The sequence below is a fragment of the Dama dama genome, chromosome 31, assembly GCF_033118175.1.
Source record: "Dama dama isolate Ldn47 chromosome 31, ASM3311817v1, whole genome shotgun sequence".
Taxonomy (NCBI): Eukaryota; Metazoa; Chordata; class Mammalia; order Artiodactyla; family Cervidae; genus Dama; species Dama dama.
Window position 1 is genome coordinate 24066306 of NC_083711.1, and position 21208 is coordinate 24087513.

A 21208-nucleotide genomic window follows, 5' to 3' on the forward strand; every position below is an offset into this window, starting at 1 on the left:
AGTAATTTCAGTGTTTCAAAGTAAAACTGTCCTTATTTCCTTATCTTTCCTGTGATGTTGAATTTCAGAAAATAATGTTGCTCTTTAATATTGACAGAACCTGGCTGAATTTGCACCATTCTCAATCTCAAACTTTTGATATTTATCTACCAGATTCAGTTAATTTTATATGCACCCACAAATCACAAAGTGATTCTTAGAATAGTATTTTCGTCTTGAGAGGGCCCTCCAGGTTTCCAGAAAGTTCTACTCTGTCTGCAATCTCTGCTGTCTCTACATCAACATCCAACACAACTTCTCCTTGGAAGAGAAGTAGTACTACAAATTCTTTGGAAGTTGGAGTGTTTGGGGGGCAGAGGTTAGGTTCAGTTCATGAAGAAATTAGCAGAATAAAGGGATAGATGGAAGTTGTAAGAGAAACCGAATGGCTCAGAAAAACTCACTGAATGCTTAACTTGCAAATTTTGAAGCTGACTCTTGGGATTAATTCCAAGAACTCTCAAAGATATTTTAAAAGAATTATTATTTAACCTATAATTCCCCATAGGGTTGTGTAAAATATCTATTTAATCATTTCAATTGTGTAGTACTTTAATAAATTTTAAAATAGAAAGCCAGTCAAATTAATGTAGCATGACTATATTAAATAATATTTAGCTAATCCACACAAGAAAGCCTTCCTCAGTGACCAATGCAAAGAAATAGAGGAAAACAACAGAATGGGAAAGAATAGAGATCTCTTCAAGAAAATTAGAGATACCAAGTGAACATTTCATGCAAAAATGAGCTCAATAAAGGACAGAAATGGTATGGACCTAACAGAAGGAGAAGATATTAAGAAAAGGTGGAAAGAATACACAGAAGAACTGTACAAAAAAAGATCTTCACAAGCCAGATAATCACAGTGGTGTGATCATGCACCTAGAGCCAGACATCCTGGAATGTGAAGTCAAGTGGGCCTTAGAAAGCATCATTATGAACAAAGCTAGTGGATGTGACGGAATTCCAGTTGAGCTATTTCAAATCTTGAAAGATGATGCTGTGAAAGTGCTGCACTCAATATGCCAGCAAATTTGGAAAACTCAGCAGTGGCCACAGGATTGGAAAAGGTCAGTTTTCATTCCAATCCCTAAGAAAGGCAATGTCAAAGAATGCTCAAACTCCCACACAATTGCACTCATCTCACAAGCTAGTAAATTAATGCTCAAAATTCTCCAAGTCAGGCTTCAGCAATACGTGAACCGAGACCTTCCAGATGTTCAAGCTGGTTTTAGAAAAGGCAGAGGAACCAAAGATCAAATTGCCAATATCTGCTGGATCATCAAAAAAGCAAGAGAGTTCCAGAAAACCATCTATTTCTGCTTTATTGACTATGCCAAAGCCTTCGACTGTGTGGATCACAATAAACTGGGGAAAATTCTGAAGGAGATGGGAATACCAGACCACCTGACCTGCCTCTTGAGAAACCTATATGCAGGTCAGGAAGCAACAGTTAGAACTGGACATGGAACAACAGACTGGTTCCAAATAGGGAAAGGAGTGCATCAAGGCGGTATATTGTCACCCTGCTTATTTAACTTATATGCAGAGTACATCATGAGAAACACTGGGCTGGAAGAAGCACAAGCTGGAATCAAGACTGCAGGGAGAAATATCAATAACCTCAAAAATGCAGGTGACACCACCCTTATGGCAGAAGGTGAAGAGGAACTAAAAAGCCTCTTGATGAAAGTGAAAGAGGAGAGTAAAAAAGTTGGCTTAAAGCTCAACATTCAGAAAACTAAGATCATGGCATCTAGTTCCATCACCTCATGGGAAATAGATGGGGAGACAGTGGAAACAGCAGCTGACTTTATTTTTTTGGGCTCCAAAATCACTGCAGATGGTGACTGCAGCCATGAAATTAAGAGATGCTTACTCCTTGGAAGGAAAGTTATGACCAACCTAGATAGCATATTAAAAAGCAGAGACATTATTTTGCCAACAAAGGTCCATCTGGTCAAGACTATGGTTTTTCCAGTGGTCATGTATGGATGTGAGAGTTGGACTGTGAAGAAAGCTGAGAGCCGAAAAATTGATGCTTTTGAACTGTGGTGTTGGAGAAGACTCTTGAGAGTCCCTTGGACTGCAAGGAGATCCAACCAGTCCATCCTAAAGGAGATCAGTCCTGGGGGTTCATTGGAAGGACTGATGCTGAAGCTGAAACTCCAATACTTTGGCCACCTCATGCGAACAGTTGACTTGTTGGAAAAGACCCTGATGCTGGGAGGGATTGGGGGCAGGAGGAGAAGGGGACGACAGAAGATGAGATGACTGGATGGCATCACCGACTCGATGGACATGAGTTTGAGTAAACTCCGGGAGTTGGTGATGGACAGGGAGGCCTGGCGTGCTGCGGTTCATGGGGTCTCAAAGAGTCGGACATGACCGAGCGACTGAACTGAACTGAACTGAACTGAACTGAATCCACACAGAGAATTAAGAAAATGTACCAAGTGTCTTTCTTTTATCCAAGCTTCTAACAAGTCTTTAACATCACATATGAATATAAATATAATACATGATGGAATACTCTAAGTGACATTAGAGAAGTACAAGTGTAACTAAGAATTCAAGAGTCACATCTAGTTGGGAAGACCAAGAAGGATTTTCTGAAGATGTTAATTTGACTTAAATGACCTGAAAAGTTAGTGACAGATACAATTGTAAGGGAAACTCCAATAGAAGGAATTGAATTTTCCCTTCGAATTTGTATTTAAGTACTTGCCTTAAGTGAGTTAGTCCATCAACATATCTAAATATCTTCATTGTCCTATTGTCTCTAAAGGAGTGAATACACATAACATTTAATAAATTGGACCTAAAGTGGTATTTGCTCAAAATAGTAAGATGAAACAGTCATGTGAACTCTTAGAAACTTAGATTTTGTTATATCCTTAGCGATGTTCCAGTTCAAGGCTATTGGGAAGTCCAAAGTTGAGAAGTGACTTTCTTAAATAACAATTGATTATGGAAGTTGCCTTTTGGCTTCTAGTATAGCTCCTTTCCCTTCTACCTAAACATGTTTCTTTATATTTTCATGTTAAAGTTGTGCTTTCCTTTTCATGAATTATATAGAAGGAAAGCACAACTGTCATTTCACACCAAAAAAAAAAAATCATTAATGTTTAAGTGGAGCAAAATATTTTTGTTGTTTTTTTACAGGATTTTACATTTCCACCCCAACTGGACCAGGAGGAAGACGAGAAAGAGTAGGACTTTTAACTCTCCCATTAGATCCCACTCCCAAACAAGCCTGCCTTAGTTTCTGGTATGTTATAGACACATGTTAAGTAACGTTATATTTAACGAGTGATGTTGTTTTTCTTACATTGCCAGGCTCAAATTTTACTAAGATGTTGCCCCAAGTTTTAATGCATTGGTCGTTACTTTTCCCATTCATAAAGTAGCAAATACTGAAAGCTTGCTTTTCTCTATCAGCTCCCTCACCTAAGAGAAAAGAGGTATTTGAGTGAAGGATATAGAAGAACCCTAATATATCTACATATATGTGAATATATATATATATACATTTTCTAATGTTGTAGGAATTGACTAATTGTTGCTTCTTTCTAAACTAGGTATTATATGTATGGTGAAAATGTTTACAAACTAAGCATTAATATCAGCAGTGACCAAAACATGGAGAAGACAATTTTCCAAAAAGAAGGAAATTATGGACAAAATTGGAACTATGGACAAGTAACATTAAATGAAACTGTGGAATTTAAGGTGGGAAAAACACTTTATAACCATGTATTTGTGTTATAAAATGGTGATACAATTATAGTTTATGGTGATATATGAAAAACAATTTACTTTCTGGGTATGGCTAAGTCATTTTCTCTTCTTTCCTGATCTTCCTCTTTTTTTAATGTATTTGAGTGCCTCTATTTTCAATTATTCACTGACATTAAAAACCACTTACTGAGGAACAATTTACTACATGGAAGTACTACTTATAATGAGCCATAAAATTCATAGAAAACTCGAAGGATATTTCAGCTTTCTTCAGCAACTTTCTAGCATAAGCCAACCATGTCTTCCTATTCCACTGCCTAACTAGGTCTTCCAGCTTTTCAAGATCACCACCTAAATGACCCCTACACTTTTCTAGGGAATCATCTTTTCCTGTTAGAACATCCACACCCACCAGTATCCACACACGCTGCCCCATTCTGACTTAATCACCATATATTTCCTCTTGAGACAAGTTCTATGAGCTGTATCATTGGGAAGTTTCTGATCATTTATTTCACTTAAGGGTGAATTAATTTTTCACATAACAGCTTAATATGTTCTCTTCCCAAGGGTGTTTGCAATTAAAATATAGGATCATATAAGCTAATAGCTTGACCAAATTAACAGTGTTTTAATTGGGCAATTTCAGATACAAGAGTATAACTGTCAGAAGATGTATGTTTGGACAGACATTATCATCAGTGAAGATTCAGTGCTTTCCTGTGACTTGATAAAAAGCAGGCGATAATCAATGACTCTCATGTCTATTCCTCCCAGCTTTCTTTTTTGTCCTATCCTCTTTCCTTATCCTCTTTCTTCTGATTCTATAATTCTGTAAAGTTTTCTTTTGCACCTTCATTTTCTGACAATTCAAGGAAAGGTAAAGGAAAATGGAACATGAAGAAACAATAAGACAGCAGAAGCAGGAAGATAGGTATTACAGTAACTAAATCTTGGGCAACTCCTGGAGAGTCTTAAAAGTTACAAAACTACATCCACTTTTTCATCAGGCAAAGTGAGAGGAATGAGTTCTATAAATATTTACACCTTGGCTTTGCCACTTGAGTTACAAAATTTTGAAAAAGTTACTTTAGTCTCTTTGACATTCAGCTTGCGTGTATCTGAAAGGAAAAGATTCTTCTTACATGGAATAGTGTCTACCATGAAGGAGGTAGAATGAATGAACAAACAAGTGAATAGATGATTGTATATTGAAGTAGGTATAATGAATGAACAAACGAGTGAATAGATGACTGTAAATTCAATTTAATTAGTGTCAGAAAAATTAAATAAGATAATATATTCAATGCACCTTACATAGCAATTAGCACATCAGGTATTCAGTTTATGTCTTTCCTTTCCCAGACAGGAGAGGATCCAACAAAGTTCAGTCAAAAATACCCACTATTCTTAAGAACCTAATACATTTCATTTGAAGATTGAACCTTTCTCCCAGGTCTGGTCTGTGTCCTCTGATCATCACCTTTGTCATATATCTCACACAAACTTCTCAGGTCAATTATGACCAGTACCAGCAGGCATTCCCCACTCCAGAGGATCTTCCCAGCCCAGGAATCTAACTCTCTTGTGTCTCCTGCATTGGCAGATTCTTTACCACTAGAGCCACTATCTGGCTCTGAATAACTGTATCATATTCATATTTTCTCTTGTTTCCTTCTTCTCTCTTTTAAATTACCTAATCAGTGTGTCTTCTCTTCAGAGTTGTATGCTCTAGGGGTTTCCCTGATAGCTCAGTTGGTAAAGAATCCATCTGCAATGCAGGAGACCCTGGTTCGATTCCTGGGTTGGAAAGATCCCCTGGAGAAGAGAAAGGCTACCCACTCCAGTATTCTGGCCTGGAAAATTCCACTGTATAGTCCAAGAGGTTGCAAAGAGTTGGACATGACAGAGCAACTTTCACTCTCTTCAGGGTTGTATGCTCTAGGAAGGTAGCCAGCTACCTGGACTTTTAATAATGTTGTGGAAAGAACCTAGAATAAGGTTGCTATCCCTGCAAGATGATGTGTATATGTGACAGAGTACCATGGAGCTTGACAATATCATGAAAGAAGGAGCTAGAGACATAAAGAAACTGTGACGATGTTGCCTAACACAGAAAGAAGACACTAGCAAAAATTTAGACCACCGTGAATGCGTAGTTAGGAAGCTGGGCTCAGCCAAAGGACCTTGAAAAGCAATATTTCACTGTGTGATAACTTGTCCACATTTACTTGGACATGGCAGTATTGATTCTCCAGAGAATACTGGGCCACAAGAAGAATCAATCAGAAAAGATTAAAGTGGAATCATTTTGTGTACCTCTCTGAATTACAGATTGCTTTCTATGGGTTTAAAAACCAGTTCCTGAGTGATATAGCATTGGATGACATTAGCCTAACATATGGGATTTGCAATGTGAGCATCTATCCAGAACCAACTTTAGTCCCAACTCTTCCGCCAGAACTTCCCAGTAAGTAACATTAACATGTGTTTTCCCTAATTAGGTTATTAGTATTTCCAGGTAGATCTCTCTCTGACTTATTTTTTATTATCTTGCTATAGTGCTGTCTTTTCACTGAAAATCAGAAACTTTAAGATATAAGTAAAATGGAAACTAGTAAAATATTACATATTAAATATAGATCACCTATGAAATCATGCTGTGCATCATGTTATGCTTCATGTTTATGATAATTTTAGTAGATTTTCATTTTTGAAAATAATTTAGGCTCTGATTGCCATTTAGTTTTCAATTTAATAAAAACTAATGCTAGGTGTGGGGCTTCCCAAGTGGCCTTAGTGGTTAAAAAAAAAAAAAAAAAAATCTGCCAATGCAGAAGTAAGAGATGCAGATTTGATCCCTAGTCAGAAAGATCCCCTGGAGGAGGGCATGGCAACTCACTCCAGTATTCTTGCCTGGAGAATCCCATAGACAGAGGACCCAGGTGGGCTATAGTACATAGGGTCACACAGAGTCAGACATGACTCAAGCAACTTAGCATGCACACAATGCTAGGTTGTATGAATTATACATAAATTCTTCAATATTTGAAACATTCATTCAAATTTTATAAATATTGCATACAGAGCACTTCATAAGAAAATGTAAGATATAGCAGTAACCACTATTACATGAAAGAATAATCCATATAATATTAATTTATAAATTAATAAATACGAAAAGCAACATATAACTATGTGTCCCTAAAATTAATAAATGAGAGACTTAAGTGGTAGAAGACTTTGGAGAAGAGACTGTGAGCTGGAAAAGGCTTCAAGGAAGCATTAAGATCAAGCCACAGAATGACACAAAAAAATTGAAACAAAAAAAAGAACATACCAAGTGTGCCTGTATGCGTGCATACTCAGTCATTTCCATATAATAATATTGCCCCCAAAATTGTTTTCTTGACCCCAAACTCTGGATCTAAATCACCTTTGCTTCACTGTTGTCTGGTTCTTAATATTGCATATGTAGATCATCAGTAAATACTGTTAGGTATTAACTAAAGCCTCTGTCAGTTGTTTGTTCCTTTTGGTAACAAAAACCTCTCTGCCAAACAAAATTTTGATGTCAGAAATAAAGCTTGCAAATGATGATAGCTAGCGATGGAGAAAATAGCAATCTGAAATCAATAATTTGGGCTTCACAACATTGTTTAAAATAATTGTTTAAAAATAATTGTCTCACTTCATTTTGTAAAGGCGTCTCACACCCTTCTGGTCTATTATATAAAACTTTTTTTATGCAAAAAATATTGCAATCATTAAAATCATTGCTGATTTGATAAATAATTGCTATGGATACCAAACATTACCAACATCTTGCTAACTGCAATCATTTAAAAAACAGACTGTCTTCACAATCTTTTCTGTTAGCTTGTTTCTCTATTCCTCAATAAGTTGTCAAGAAGAAAACTTTTCTAGGTGAAAGTAACATAGTTTCATAGAATTGATATTTTAAAAGTAAATTTCATCACTATACAAAATAGAAAATTTGATAACTTTGGGGAAACTTTCATCTATAAAATCATCTATATATAACTAAAACTTTAAATTTTGTTTCTACTGAAACTTTATCTGTTTAATGCATAGTCCACTTAATCTATTCCAACCAGAAAGAGAAAAATATAATACCTCAGTGTCAAGGAAGCATGATATACCTGCATATTTTCACCATACCGAAATTATAACGGTAGAATAACTCATCTGAGTTTAAAATATAAACTTTAGAATTTGCCCAGAGTGTATTTGTTCCAGTTTCCAAATGGTTCACTTCAGGGCAATATTTAGCACAGCAAAAAATGTTAATTACCATCAAATGCATTCTGAACAATTTCATTCAAATGCCATTTGCAATTGGTTCAGTGAAATTCTTATTTGAGCAGAGCTTTTCTGGTTCCAGATCAGTGATTTGTTTAAGCAGAAACAAAAGGAAACCATGGCTGACTGCCTAATAGTCTTTTCTTTGGCTCTTAGAGAGCATTTAAATAAGAAAATATTGCCAGTCGAGTAACTGACTAGCTAAGGCCATTTTTCTCTGTTGTTTCTAGGGATTCAGGTTGTGCCTTGTTTAGGGAAATATAAGTTCAGTGTTCCAAACTGCAGGGATTCTTCTTTTTTTTTTTTTTTAATTTTTATTTTAATCACTTGCTGCTGTATCAGCCCTATCATTTTTGCCCTGTGACATTGGCACAAGTAATTTAAATATGAGGACTATATTGAGAACACTTTAAAAAGTAAACATTCCATTACACAAATATAATGCCAACTTGCAACACAATCAGAATGATTCATCACAAGTCCTCACTAAATAGCATACATGCGTGCGTGCTAAGTCACTGCAGTCCTGTCCCACTGTTTGTGCTCCTGTGACTGTAGCCTGCCAGGCTCCTCTGTCTGCAGGGTGCTCCTCTGTCTACGGGCTTCTCCAGGCAAGAATACTAGAGTGGATTGCCGTTTCCTTCCCCAGGGGATTTTCCCTGACCCAGGGATTGAACCTGCATCTCTGGCATCCCCTGCCTTGGCAGGCGGGTTCTTTACCAGAGCTCCACCTGGGAAGCCCACTAAATAGAATAGATACATACAAAAAGGAATTCACATTTTAGCCCTTGGCTTATTTCTGGACTCTTAAAACTAATCAAAAAAAAAAAGCTAGTTTTAACTATTGTAAAACAGTTAAACAGTTTTTGCTACAGTTTTGCTCTATTTGGACATTATTAAGCCATTTTCCATTTCCAAAGACAAAATAAAAGCTAATTTGGAAAGTTTCATGGGCTTGATATTATACTTAGAGCTAAATAATCTTTGACTCTTGTTATTCATGTAAAATTAATTAATATCTATTCTATTATTTTATAATTGATGGTCATGTAGATCTGCTTGCCTTTTATACCATTAGTATGATTCAATATTCAAACTGTTAGCAAATTCCAAATTAACTGCACTCATATGCTCTTATATCAGTGTTTTTGACTATTCTATTGTTTTATTCTTTTACCTTCAAAACAGCCTACTTATTAGATCTATTATTGGCTAGATTCCTATTAATTATAAATAAAATGAAAATCACTGGAAATAAAAATTGACCTTTATTGCCACCAATTTAATAAAAATATTTATATCATGACTGGTCACTATAACCTGTGAATGGAAATAAAAATTTTGACAAACTGAACTCCAAATTTTCTTTTTATATAACAACCTAATCTTTTAAAATGTTGTCTGTAATATTGGACTTATGTATTACTATGATTACAAGAAAATTCCTAATTTTAAAATTTAGCCCTTTCAACATATTCAAATATCAATGTGAGTAGTATTTCTTAAACTGCACCTATTATTTCCCTCACATAAAAGTAGCAATCAGAAACCTACTTTTATCACCCTTATTTCTTGATTGAAATATCTTGTCAAAAATAACTTTAATTTGAACCCTTTTATTGTAAGTGAAGGCCTGACTCTCCTTCTTTTCACCATACAGTAAATGCCCCCACATTGACACATATCTCATTTATGTCAGAGGTTTAAGCATGGATTAAAAATGATGTGCCTCAAGGAAAATATCTATCCCTGACAAGCACTTTGCAAAATACTGCATATTATTTACACATTGCATGCAGTGAAGATCCCTACTGGCATAGGAAGAACTTAATCAGAGAACAAATCTTTGAGAGAACAGCTCCAAGAAAAAGAAAAATGGGAGAGTTTAACAACCGTAAATGAATAGGGTTCCCCGTATCAAGAAGCTATTTGACTCTCCTTCTCTGGCTGGAGATGGCTTATTAAATGACACAGCAGTACCGCGATCTCCAGAATTATATTTCATGAGTCTTTGGTTCCTCTCTTAAGAAGCACATGCTACATCTCTGCTATAGCAACACTACCATTAAAATCAACTGTGTCATCAGGCTTAGAATGGCTGAAAGTGCTTTTGCCAGTTTCTTTACAGTCATTTATATACCAGGAGTAGCTGATAACCATCTTATAAGGCCAATGAACAGAGATACTTACTGACCAGTTGTGTGATATAAAATTATATTTGAAATGTATTTCAAAAAGTACTTCTTAAGTATTTTATTATTTTAAAAGTACTTCAAAGTATCAAATTTGCCAAGATTACTATTCAGAAGAGAAATGCTAAGTCAACTGCCTGCCCTGACAGACTTAATGATGCACTTAACAACACTTTAGTTCTGATCATGTGTTTAAGTCCTAGGTACTCATCTAGATATAATACAATGTATTGTCAAGTGTTCAGAGAGGTGAACATGTAGTACATTCTCCAAAATTTTGACTCTTTACTGTATGAGGAGTATACAATTTAGAAATTTTCCTGTTCCTTGAAGAGAAAATGAGAATGATGTTTAAACAACAGCATCCCTACTCACCACACTGGGTATGGCTAAACTTATAAAGCAGGAAGAGCTGGCTTTCTCCCCACCCCACCCACCCATCCTTCTTCAATCTGCAGTGTTACTTTTGTCCTTGTAGTTACATTCTCCTTTCCCATCAATTTCCTAGACGATTGAAGGAAGAATTTCAAGGCATTTAGAATTACAGAAAATTACAGGCATTGTATGTGGGTAAGAGTGGAAGGGTTGTAGTGGATCCCTTTTCAGGAATCTTTGCAAGACAAAGAGTCACACAATCAAGGAGAGGATTTGCCTCCAAGGGACAGCTGCCTGGGAGCTCAAAGTTCCTTCAGCCTTTCCCAGTGGAGAAACTATCCTAGTTCTGAATTACCACTTTCTTAAGAAGTTGCCCTTGTTCTGAATTACCACTTTCTTTGGTTCCAATGTCTTCTTCAGCACCCTGTATACTTTTTCTTCCTTCTAGATCTTTCCATCATTGACTTTACTTTTTAGAGATCTCATCCACCTTCCCCTCTGTCCTCCTTCTTCTTGTCACCTACCCACCAAGTGCCATTTACTGAGATGCAGTCTAAACCCTGCCTGTGGCTTGGACCAGGTGGCTAAAAGTATTCCATTTAATCAACCCAACAGGAGACAGTAACATACTGTGAGATGAGCTTGAGGTTAACTGAGTTGAAGCCTTGACACTAAGTGAATGTGCAAAATATTAGCAAGTAATGGAATACCTCCAAAGTCTGGATTGCCCATTTAAAACTGCAATAGTCATAGTAATTACCTATTTCACAGAGGTTCGTTGAAAATCAGTATTGAATGTGCCAGGCATTTTTCACAAATTATTTCTGATTTTTACAACAACCTTGAAAATCTCCAATATATATCTATTTTATATATGAGAAGACCCAGTCTCAGAAAGATGAGAAACTAGCTCAGAGCAACAGTTTTACTCCGCCAGCTACAGCACATCTTCCTTTTGTACACCGTGTTCTCTCTCCAGATGAGGCAATGTGCATGGACATTTTGCAAACAATGAGTTTTTAGAAAGATTTTATTATTCCTGCTGAACTCATTGGTTTCTGGATAAGCCAGAACTCCTGGCTAAGTCCCAGGAGTTCATATAAGTGAGACCAAGCCCTGTCACCTTACAGAACAGGCTATATTGGCAATGATACCAGTTTGAGCCACAGTAACTGTCTCTGTCCCATTGTGCATATCCAAAACCCAAATCAAAGAATACTGTTACCTACCAGCTTGAAAAATGCACATAAATTGGAAAGGATCCACATAAATAAGGCAGGTGACATGTGAATGAGGGATTAAACAAGAGTCTGATAGAAGACACTGCTGTAGATGTAGAAACGTTTAATTTTCTCTTCTCTGATCTGATTTCTATGTTATTGGGAGTAAGTATACCATTATCAGGCTCCCCTGGTTGCTCAGCTGGGAAAGAATCTGCCTGCAATGCAGGAGACTCCAATTGGATTCCTGGGTCAGGAAGATCCACTGGAGAAGGGATAGGCTACCCACCCCAGTATTCTTCCTCTTCACTGGTGGCTCAGACAGTAAAGAATCTGCCTGCAATGTGGGAGACCTAGCTTCAATCCCTGGGTTGGGAATATCCCCTGGAGGTGGTCATGGCAACCCATTCCAGTATTCTTGCCTGAAGAATCTCCATGAACAGAGCAGCCTGGCAGGCTACAGTTCATGGGCTTGCAAAGAGTCGGACATGACTGAGTGACTAAACACACACGGCCATATCATTATCATCTGCTTTAATAATAGGAAAATATATGCTTATCTTAATTCTCTATATTCTTCTATTTAGGTTACTTTTATTCTTTTGATCTTAAATATAATATGATATTAAAAAGTAAGAACTGGAATACTTAAAGTAGCTAAGAAATTTTTACATTACTTTAGAATGTTCTTCTAATAAGCAAGATAAATAAATATGAAGTAGGTTACGAATTTCAAAAAGTTAGTTTACCTACTTGAAGCATTGTACTCTTAACTGGAAGATCGGCATTTTTTCTTATAAATTTGTGTTTAGTTCAGTCCCAACTTCACTTCTAGACCATCTAGGGTAACTATTTAGAAAGCAGCAATTTTGTTTGTCTCCCTTTCTTGACCATCAAATGCCTCAATACAGTATACACAATGGTGAAGCTTCTCTACTAAAGAAAAGTAGGGGAAAAAGAAGAAAAAACAAGAAATGATAGGGTTAGTTATTTACTAGTCCTTCCCATAAGAGAGAGGCATATACTCTATTTGTTCCATTACAAAGATTCATCTATTTTTTCTAAAGCAAGGAGTTGATACTTTATTTCATGAAGACTACCTATAAAAGATGCTTGTCAAAATTGTTTCCTTGCCCAGATAATTTTGGAAAATGCAGAACACTATTATGCCTTCTTGGGGAATCACAAAGAGCATAAAAATATATAAGGGTTTGAGAAATTCTTTAGTAAAGAAACCTGTTAGCCTATATTTTCCCTTATGCAAGCTCTAAAATCTATCTGCCAAAACCAGTATTCCAAGAAATAAAACTGGAAATTTGCTGGCATATGGTATTACTGCTCTGAAATAAATATTATGTTACTAATGATTTTTCATTGCTTTCCTTTTCAGCGGACTGTGGAGGGCCTCATGAACTGTGGGAGCCAAATACAACATTCACGTCTACAAACTTCCCAAACAACTACCCTAATCAGGCTTTCTGTGAGTCATTTCTTTTCCAGATCATGGAAAACAAACGTATATATCAAAGTTAGATTCTCCCCTTGACACAGCAAACTAGATTACAAATTTGCTATATCTGGATACAACTACTACATCTATGAGATCGCTTAATATAATGAGAAGAATAACAATGGTTAATGACTTTTTTAGCATTTATTTTATGCCAGTCACAGCACTAATGCTTAATATAACTTATTTTAGTCAGTTCTTACAATAATTTTTTAAAAGAGGTGATATTATAATAATTCTCCTATTTAAAAGTTTAAAAAAATAAGTAAAAGAGGTAGTAGCCTTATTCTAGATACCAGTCTCCTTGATAATGCATATATTGTTTATCTTGTGTATAACAAGTTTAAGTTCCATAGTATAAGATCAGTGGAAAGTATATAAAGCAAAGAACCAATTGTGACACCACATCTTTTTTTCCCCCAATGTTAGGTACTATTTATTTATACATATTTTAACAAGTGTAAAACGTGAACAAAATTATTCTATTTACTCAGATATTACCGTTTCTGTTACTTTTCCTTCTTTCTTGGCATTCCAGGGTCCCCTCTGCTATCATTTTTTTTCCCTGTGAACTTTCTTTAACATTTCTTCTAAAGTAGGTCTACAGGCAATGAATTCTCTTAATTTTCTTTCTTCTGAAAATGGTTTTATTTCATTTTTATTGTTGAAGGATACATTTGCTGATTAAAGGATTCTGGGTTGATAGTTTTCTGTTTTGTTTTCAAAGCACTTTATAAATAGGTTTTCACTATTTCTGGCCTCCACAGTTTTTTTTTTTAATTTATTATATTTTTTATTTTGTATTGGAATATAGCCAGTTAACAATGTTGTGATAGTTTCAGGGGGACAGCAAAGGGACTCATCCATATATATATGTATCTTTTATAACTACAGATTAAAGAGAATAAAGCAGGCAGTGATTAGAATCCCAATATAAAGTGAAAGTATTAGTTGCTCAGTCATGTCTGACTCTTTGCAACCCCATGGAGTATATAGCCCCACCAGACTCTTCTGCCCAGGGAATTCTCCAGGCAAGAATACTGGAGTGGGTTGCCATTCCCTTCTCCAGAGGATCTTCCCCACCCAGGGATCAAGCCCAGGTCTCTTGCATTTAAGGCAGATTCTTCACCACCTGAGCCACCAGGGAAGCAGTCCTAATATATCCCAATATAAAGGGTGAGCTAATATGAAGGATACTAAAAAATTCTAAGTCTAGAGAGAAGAGGCTTTTATGATAAAACCAGATAAAGCTTATATCTAGGTCATTAGTCCTAAATAGAGAAGCTCATTAGAACTGCACAGAGACTGTTTGTGTTAAAGATGAAGATTCCATGGCCCATCCTCCAAAGATTCCACACTAGTATTTTGAGAAACAAACATTTTCTTCCCCTGCCTTCCATGGCCTCTGATAGCACCACCAACCTAAATGGAAAATTCTACCAATGAAAAAAATACCCCAATGACAGTGAAAAATGTGTTATTAGAAAATGTCAATGTTTCTTCCTTCAAATGATCCAGAGATCATATCATTTTGATAGGATAGTAGAGTCACTATTATAGGGAGATATCTGATTAAAAAAAATAAACAGCCATTAATCTAATTTGACTTGTATGGGGAACTAGAGATTATCATCTCCACTTAGCATAGAAACTATCTTTTAAACATTTGTACAAAGTAATAATGTAAAAATATGATTTGTACATTATCATTTGTACAAAGTAATGATGTAAAAGTATCCAAAAATAAGTGGAACATTGAAAGAACAATTTGGAGACATTTATTAAATTTATTAATTTACTCATGAAATCTTTTTTGAGTGCTTTATTTGTTAGGTACTGAAGTAGGTAAAGAAGAAACAAACAATTCAGTCTAGATAAGGATTCAGATAAGTTATCAGACATCACACAGTGTTTAAAGTCCTGTTTGTAATAAGGGCAAAGACAGGAGGCTGTGCAGGAATATAAGAAGTATTTAACATACAAAAGTTCAGAAGTAGAGGACCTTGATTTTTTCTTGAATCTTCAAGCAAAATTAAGTAATGATAACAAATGGAAATGAAATGTGAAGTTATTTCACACCATGTTAAGCAGTTTGAATTTTAGTCTGAGGGCACTGAGGAGACTTTCAATGGCTTACAGGAAAAGAGTGATAAAATCAAGTTTGCCTTGTAGATGGATCCATCCTTTTGTATTGCGGTCCATGAGTTGCATAGAGTTGGACACAGCATTGTGACTGAACAACAACAAATTCTTTTTTTTTTTTTTTTTTTTTTTAAGCAACAGATTCTATTGCAGGATCAGAGGTAGGCTGTAAGGGAGCAATTAGCCTCACGAATTAGGAGATGAAAAATAACAGTGACTTGAACTCGGATAGCGGCATTGGAGACTGAGAAGGCAATGGGATTCCAGGGATATAGGAGCTAGTATTGGCAGCCTTGGTAATGGGAGGAGAGAGGTCAAGGAAGATGAGGAGGCTTCTGGTGTAGAAAACTGTGAGTGGACGATTAGTGGTACTCTTCACTGAAATAGGAACAATGAAAAAAGGAATGAGTTGGCGAAAGAGATCACTGTGTATTACCTTTATTCCTTGTTGAGTCTGAGATACTTACATTTATACACAGTAAATATTTGAATAAATGGATCTACTTCTCAAAAAAATGTAGAAGATAAGAACTTAGAGCTCATTACTATGTCAGTAAAATGACTTCCTTAATAGTGAATGAGAAATTCATGTAGAATGAAGAAAAATTCTGGAGCAAAATCTAAAGACTAAATTATTTAAGGAATCAATAAAAAACAAGGAGTGTTTATTGACACTAAGGCTGGTGATGGTGGTTTAGTCACTAAGTCATGTCCAATTCTTTTGGGACCCCATGGACTATAGCTCCCCAAGCTCCTCTGTCCATGGGATTTCCCAGGCAAAAATATTGAAGTGGGTGGCAATTCCCTTCTCCAGGGGGTCTTCTCAACTCTGCGATTGAGCCCACAACTCCTACTTTGGTAGGCAGTTTCTTTACCGCTGTGCCACCAGGGGTTCTTGATACTAAGGCTATAAATATTTTTTTGTTTTGTTTCAAAAGGAACTGCCATCATATGACACATAAAAATAATTGCAACAATTACTTAAAGAAATATTAAAGTTTAGTTGCCCTACAAATTACTTTTTAATTACCTCATTTCCTCTACATTTAATCTTGGAAATAAAATAAATGGAAGTAGAATATTCATATCTTTTGACATTCATATTTTTTAGATTGTAGGAGTAAAAGGCTATTTGCAAGCTTTGATGAAAGTATTTCATTTATATGAATAAAATAAATTCAATTAGAGTAAATGATCTCAAATTTAGTTGAAATTTCACTATAAGTATCCTAGAATAGATGAAATATTTCTTCACACAAATAGTTTGGAATATTAGGTTTTATAAAATGAAGAAAATATTTTTGAGAATGATTTGAAATTCTCAGAAGATTGAAGTTAAGAGAAATAAAAAGAAGTATGTTTAAACTAACTTTATTATTTATTACTTTTAAGGTGTTTGGAATTTAAATGCACAAAAGGGAAAAAATATTCAGCTTCACTTTCAGGAATTTGACCTGGAAAATATTGCAGATGTAGTTGAAATCAGAGATGGTGAAGGAGATGATTCCTTGTTCTTAGGTAAGTCTCCAGTTTATTGTGAAAGTTGTATGGCTCAAGACAGACTGATGGAGAGAGAAAATGAAAGTGAAAATCATTCAGTCGTGTCCGCCTCTTTGCCACCCCATGGACTGTAGCCTGCTAGGCGCCTCTGTTCATGGAATTCTCCAGGCAAGAATACTGGGTAGCTGCTCCCTTCTCCAGGGGATTTTCCCAACCCAGAGATCGAACCCAGGTCTCCCATATTGCAGAGGCTTCTTTACCAGCTGAGCTACCAGGGAAGCCCATGGAGAGAGAATTTCTCAATACATGTAGTCACTTTTTTACAAAGAGCAAAGTGAAAACACAACAGTAGAATAACACATCAAATTGTATGTGGCATTTCCAATATGCAGAGCGTTCACAACGATGAAAAATATTCTTGAGAATTCCTGGAAAACCAGGATTCACAGTTTTGAGTCAGCAGGTCCTAGTGATACTAATTTACTATAATAAGCATTATACTTTAGAGACTAAAAGCCAAGAACATCCATTATGCAGTTTTCTATTCTATGCATTATGTATACATTGTATGTCCAAAGATAACTATTATAATACATTTCATTTCAAACTGAAGGATCAATTATGTTTATTATGCAAAATTTTAAAATGATATTTACTTTGTGTTTCACTATTACTTTGATTGTGTCTCCAGTACTAGCTGCTTCTATATAAATATCTGAGAATGAGTCAAAAATTGATCAAATTGATTCTTCCCAAGCATTTATGGATCACTAATTTTTAATAGACATGGAGGAAAAGTGTACTGTTCAAGAAGAAGTTATTATACCTAGATCATAAATACCTTTTAATATAATAAAGTTCTATGAAATAGAATGGCTAATATCTTATTAAACAGCTACAAACTTTTAAGAAAGAAGTGTCTCTTGGTAAGTCATGCATTAAACTATGAAAATACATGAAATGTCAACTGGAATGCAAAAACAGCACACTTTTCAGAAGTGTTTTATCTAACTGTGCTCTGAGCATGTGCTCAGTCATGTCTGACTCTCAAAAGCCTCCTGGGAGAGGAGAGCCACACACAAAACAAATAACAATGAAAGTCTCCATAGACAATAGTGCCTTGTACCAACAAGAACTGAGGAACTTCAAGTTTGATTTTCAATACAGTTATAAATGCATTTTGAGTAGTTTCTCCATTTTCACTTGACGTTGTCTTTCTAATAAACATTTCTGTTCTCGTGATCTAAGAATAATCAGTTTTTATCATTTCACCTCTTAGTATTTCCATCAATCATTGAAAAGTAAATGAGAATTCCAAAAGGATCTCATAATCATTGTTTTCAAATTTATCAGCAAGAAGCTCTTTTGATACAGAATCACTTTCAAGTATTCCAATATGTAAAATATTTAACACAATGAATATATTTTTAAATTAACTGAAGCCATTACTTTTTAATAGGGCTTACTTTGTGGCTAAGCTGATAAAGAATCTGCCTGCAATGAGGGAGACCTAGGTTTGATCCCTGGGTTGGGAAGATCCCCTGGAGAAGGGAAAGGTTACCAAGAGGATTTAATTGTTTATGAAGCCCTGTAGCCCTAGGGATTAGAGAGGAAAAAATTGAATGCCACCATTTAGGTCTACATTATCTGTCTCTAACATATATTTCAGATAAGGTTAGTGATTCAATTTATTAAAAATATCAAATGAATTTAAACAAAAAATTTATTAAAAAGGCAATTGATTTATGAAGATAAAAATTCAGACTAAATTTATTGAGACAAAAATTGTAAAAAATTATTTATATCCTCCATTATTTTATAAAGCAGGCAAATAATTTTCTGGGGTAGCATGAGCTTTGAATAGTACTGATGCTAAGTTCAACAATATTATGAGTAATTTCATCATTAAATTCTAGAGCTGCAGAAACCTTAAGTAATATTGGAAAAGATCAACAGAGAAGTTGGCTTTCTTAGAAGCAGTGTCTAGAATATAAGAGAATGTGCATGTTTACCTATGTGTGGGTGCTTCTTGAGAAAGCCATGCTGCATGTTGCATATGTCTGGGAGACAGAATTAAGAAAAAGGGTGCATTTCCTTCTAGAGTCAAATGATTATCTCACTGATTATCCCATTTTCTTTGGGAGCAGCTGTGTACACAGGCCCTGGTCCAGTAACGGATGTGTTCTCAACCACCAACCGAATGACTGTGCTTTTTATCACTGATGATATGTTGGCAAAACAGGGATTTAAAGCAAATTTCACTACTGGTTATGGCTTGGGGATTCCAGGTAAGTAGGCATGGGATTACATGCTGCCTTATAAATTTTGGAGCCAAACAATAGAAACAGCCAGAACTTAATTTCAGTGCTTGCATTCTAGTACATTCATTCATTTTTCCTCGTCTTAAAGGAGAGTTTCTTACTTCCTTCACACCTGATTAACCACTAGCTGACTTTGCTCAAAGCAGGAATCCACACGGGTTTTTCAGCAGACCTATTCACACTTCTCTTGTATGTAAAGAGTTGTGCATCTTGTACACCAAAGAGGGCCACTTTAAACTGCAAAGGGGGGCTTCTTGGCACTGTGAGGAAGTAGGATTGCCCGTCACCTTCCTTTTGCCGAGAACGTTTTCAGAGAACAGCAGGAAAACAAGCAAATGAGCTGTTTGAACGCCAACAACATCCAATTAAAAAATTAACATCAACTTCTCAGAGACAGACAGTGTGAAAAGGCACGGCCATGAAGGCAGGAGGAATTCAGTGCTGCTATTTGCTGGAATGCACAACCCTTTTTGGTGGCTCAGATGGTAGAGGCTGCCTTCAACTCAGGAGACCCGGGTTCAATCCCTGGGCCGGGAAGATCCCCTGGAGAAGGGAATGGCAACCCACTGCAGTATTCTTGCCTGGAGAATCCCATGGACAGAGGAGCCTGGCAGGCTACAGTCCATGGGGTCTCCTAGAGTCAGAACGACTGAGCAGGAAACACTTTCACCTCACACTTTTCACAACCTTCTTCCCCTATATTTTTTATTACATCCATAACATAATCAGCAGGAAAAACAAAATCGTGACCTGCCTGCTCATCATGGAGAGATGTAGATATAGTTATAGATGCAGATACAGATACAGGTATTTTCATTCATATATTTAACTCTGCATTCAGGAGTCTAAAGAGAATTTTTATGGCTTGCTGCTCCCCCTGAACTATGATTTTTTAAAATACCTCTGTCCCACCACTTAGTGGTTCTCTAGGTGGAAATATGTCAGGAAGACAGAATACACATCACTTCCTACATCTACATTTCCCTTCCATAGGGAACTGTGGTCAGTATGTCTTTAATCAGAATGTCTAGAAAAGAGATAGGATTGCAGTATCGATCATCATCTGGCCTATTCTCTGATACTAGAATCATCTGTACAAATATCTGTTCCTCTACTCACAACTTAGACCTCATCCCAGAAAATTGTGTGCTTTGAACATTACTGCAAATGTGAAAAATGACCTGTAACTTATCTATCTTCTGGCCCTGAATATAAGTCATAACAATTGTTACTGCCCAAGCTACTCAGATGGGAGTAAGTGGTAGCTTAGGAAATGATGCTATTCTTCTGGAATTTGTGATTGGTATTAGATACACCTACTTAGGATTTATAAGCAACATTGACATGAATCAACCAAAAAATCCACTAGTGAAGTAAATAAACAAAATATCAATTAGGGAAGTAAACAAACAAAAACATTAAGGCCTGTGAAAGAATATACAGCACCAAAGAAAAGGAATAACAACTTTAGAGCAACTGAAAATTAGAATTTATTTTAAAAAAGAGTACATGAAAAATGAGAAACATATAGAAAGTAATATGATTTACAATTATTTTAATTTATAAAGAAAATTATTTTAAATTATATTTATAATTATCTTTCAAAATAGCAAAAAAGAAAATATATTGATATGAAAATATAAATAGATGTCATATGTTTGTCTAAATATGTGTAAGATATAGAGATAGAGTGATATAGATAGATATAATGTACACAAAATCAAAAACTAACTTAGGAGATAATTAAATCACTGCTTTGGAAAGTAGTAATCAAGGCAATTTTGAGACTTCTTTTGAATTAAGTCACTTTTCTATCTTTATGGCCTATTCTCTTCTTTGAGAAGA

General features: G+C 35.7%; 1 protein-coding gene across 3 annotated transcripts in view; it reads left to right on the forward strand.

The window, feature by feature from the left end:
• Positions 1-21208, forward strand: part of TMPRSS15 (transmembrane serine protease 15) — a 137539-nt gene that overhangs the window by 63968 nt on the left and 52363 nt on the right. For all 3 annotated transcript variants that reach the window (XM_061134102.1, XM_061134103.1, XM_061134104.1), the window contains exons 12-17: positions 3205-3310; positions 3621-3771; positions 6115-6250; positions 13281-13370; positions 16935-17060; positions 19190-19330. In XM_061134102.1, the coding sequence (XP_060990085.1) occupies positions 3205-3310; positions 3621-3771; positions 6115-6250; positions 13281-13370; positions 16935-17060; positions 19190-19330 (750 nt within the window). The remainder of the gene's footprint in view (positions 1-3204; positions 3311-3620; positions 3772-6114; positions 6251-13280; positions 13371-16934; positions 17061-19189; positions 19331-21208) is intronic.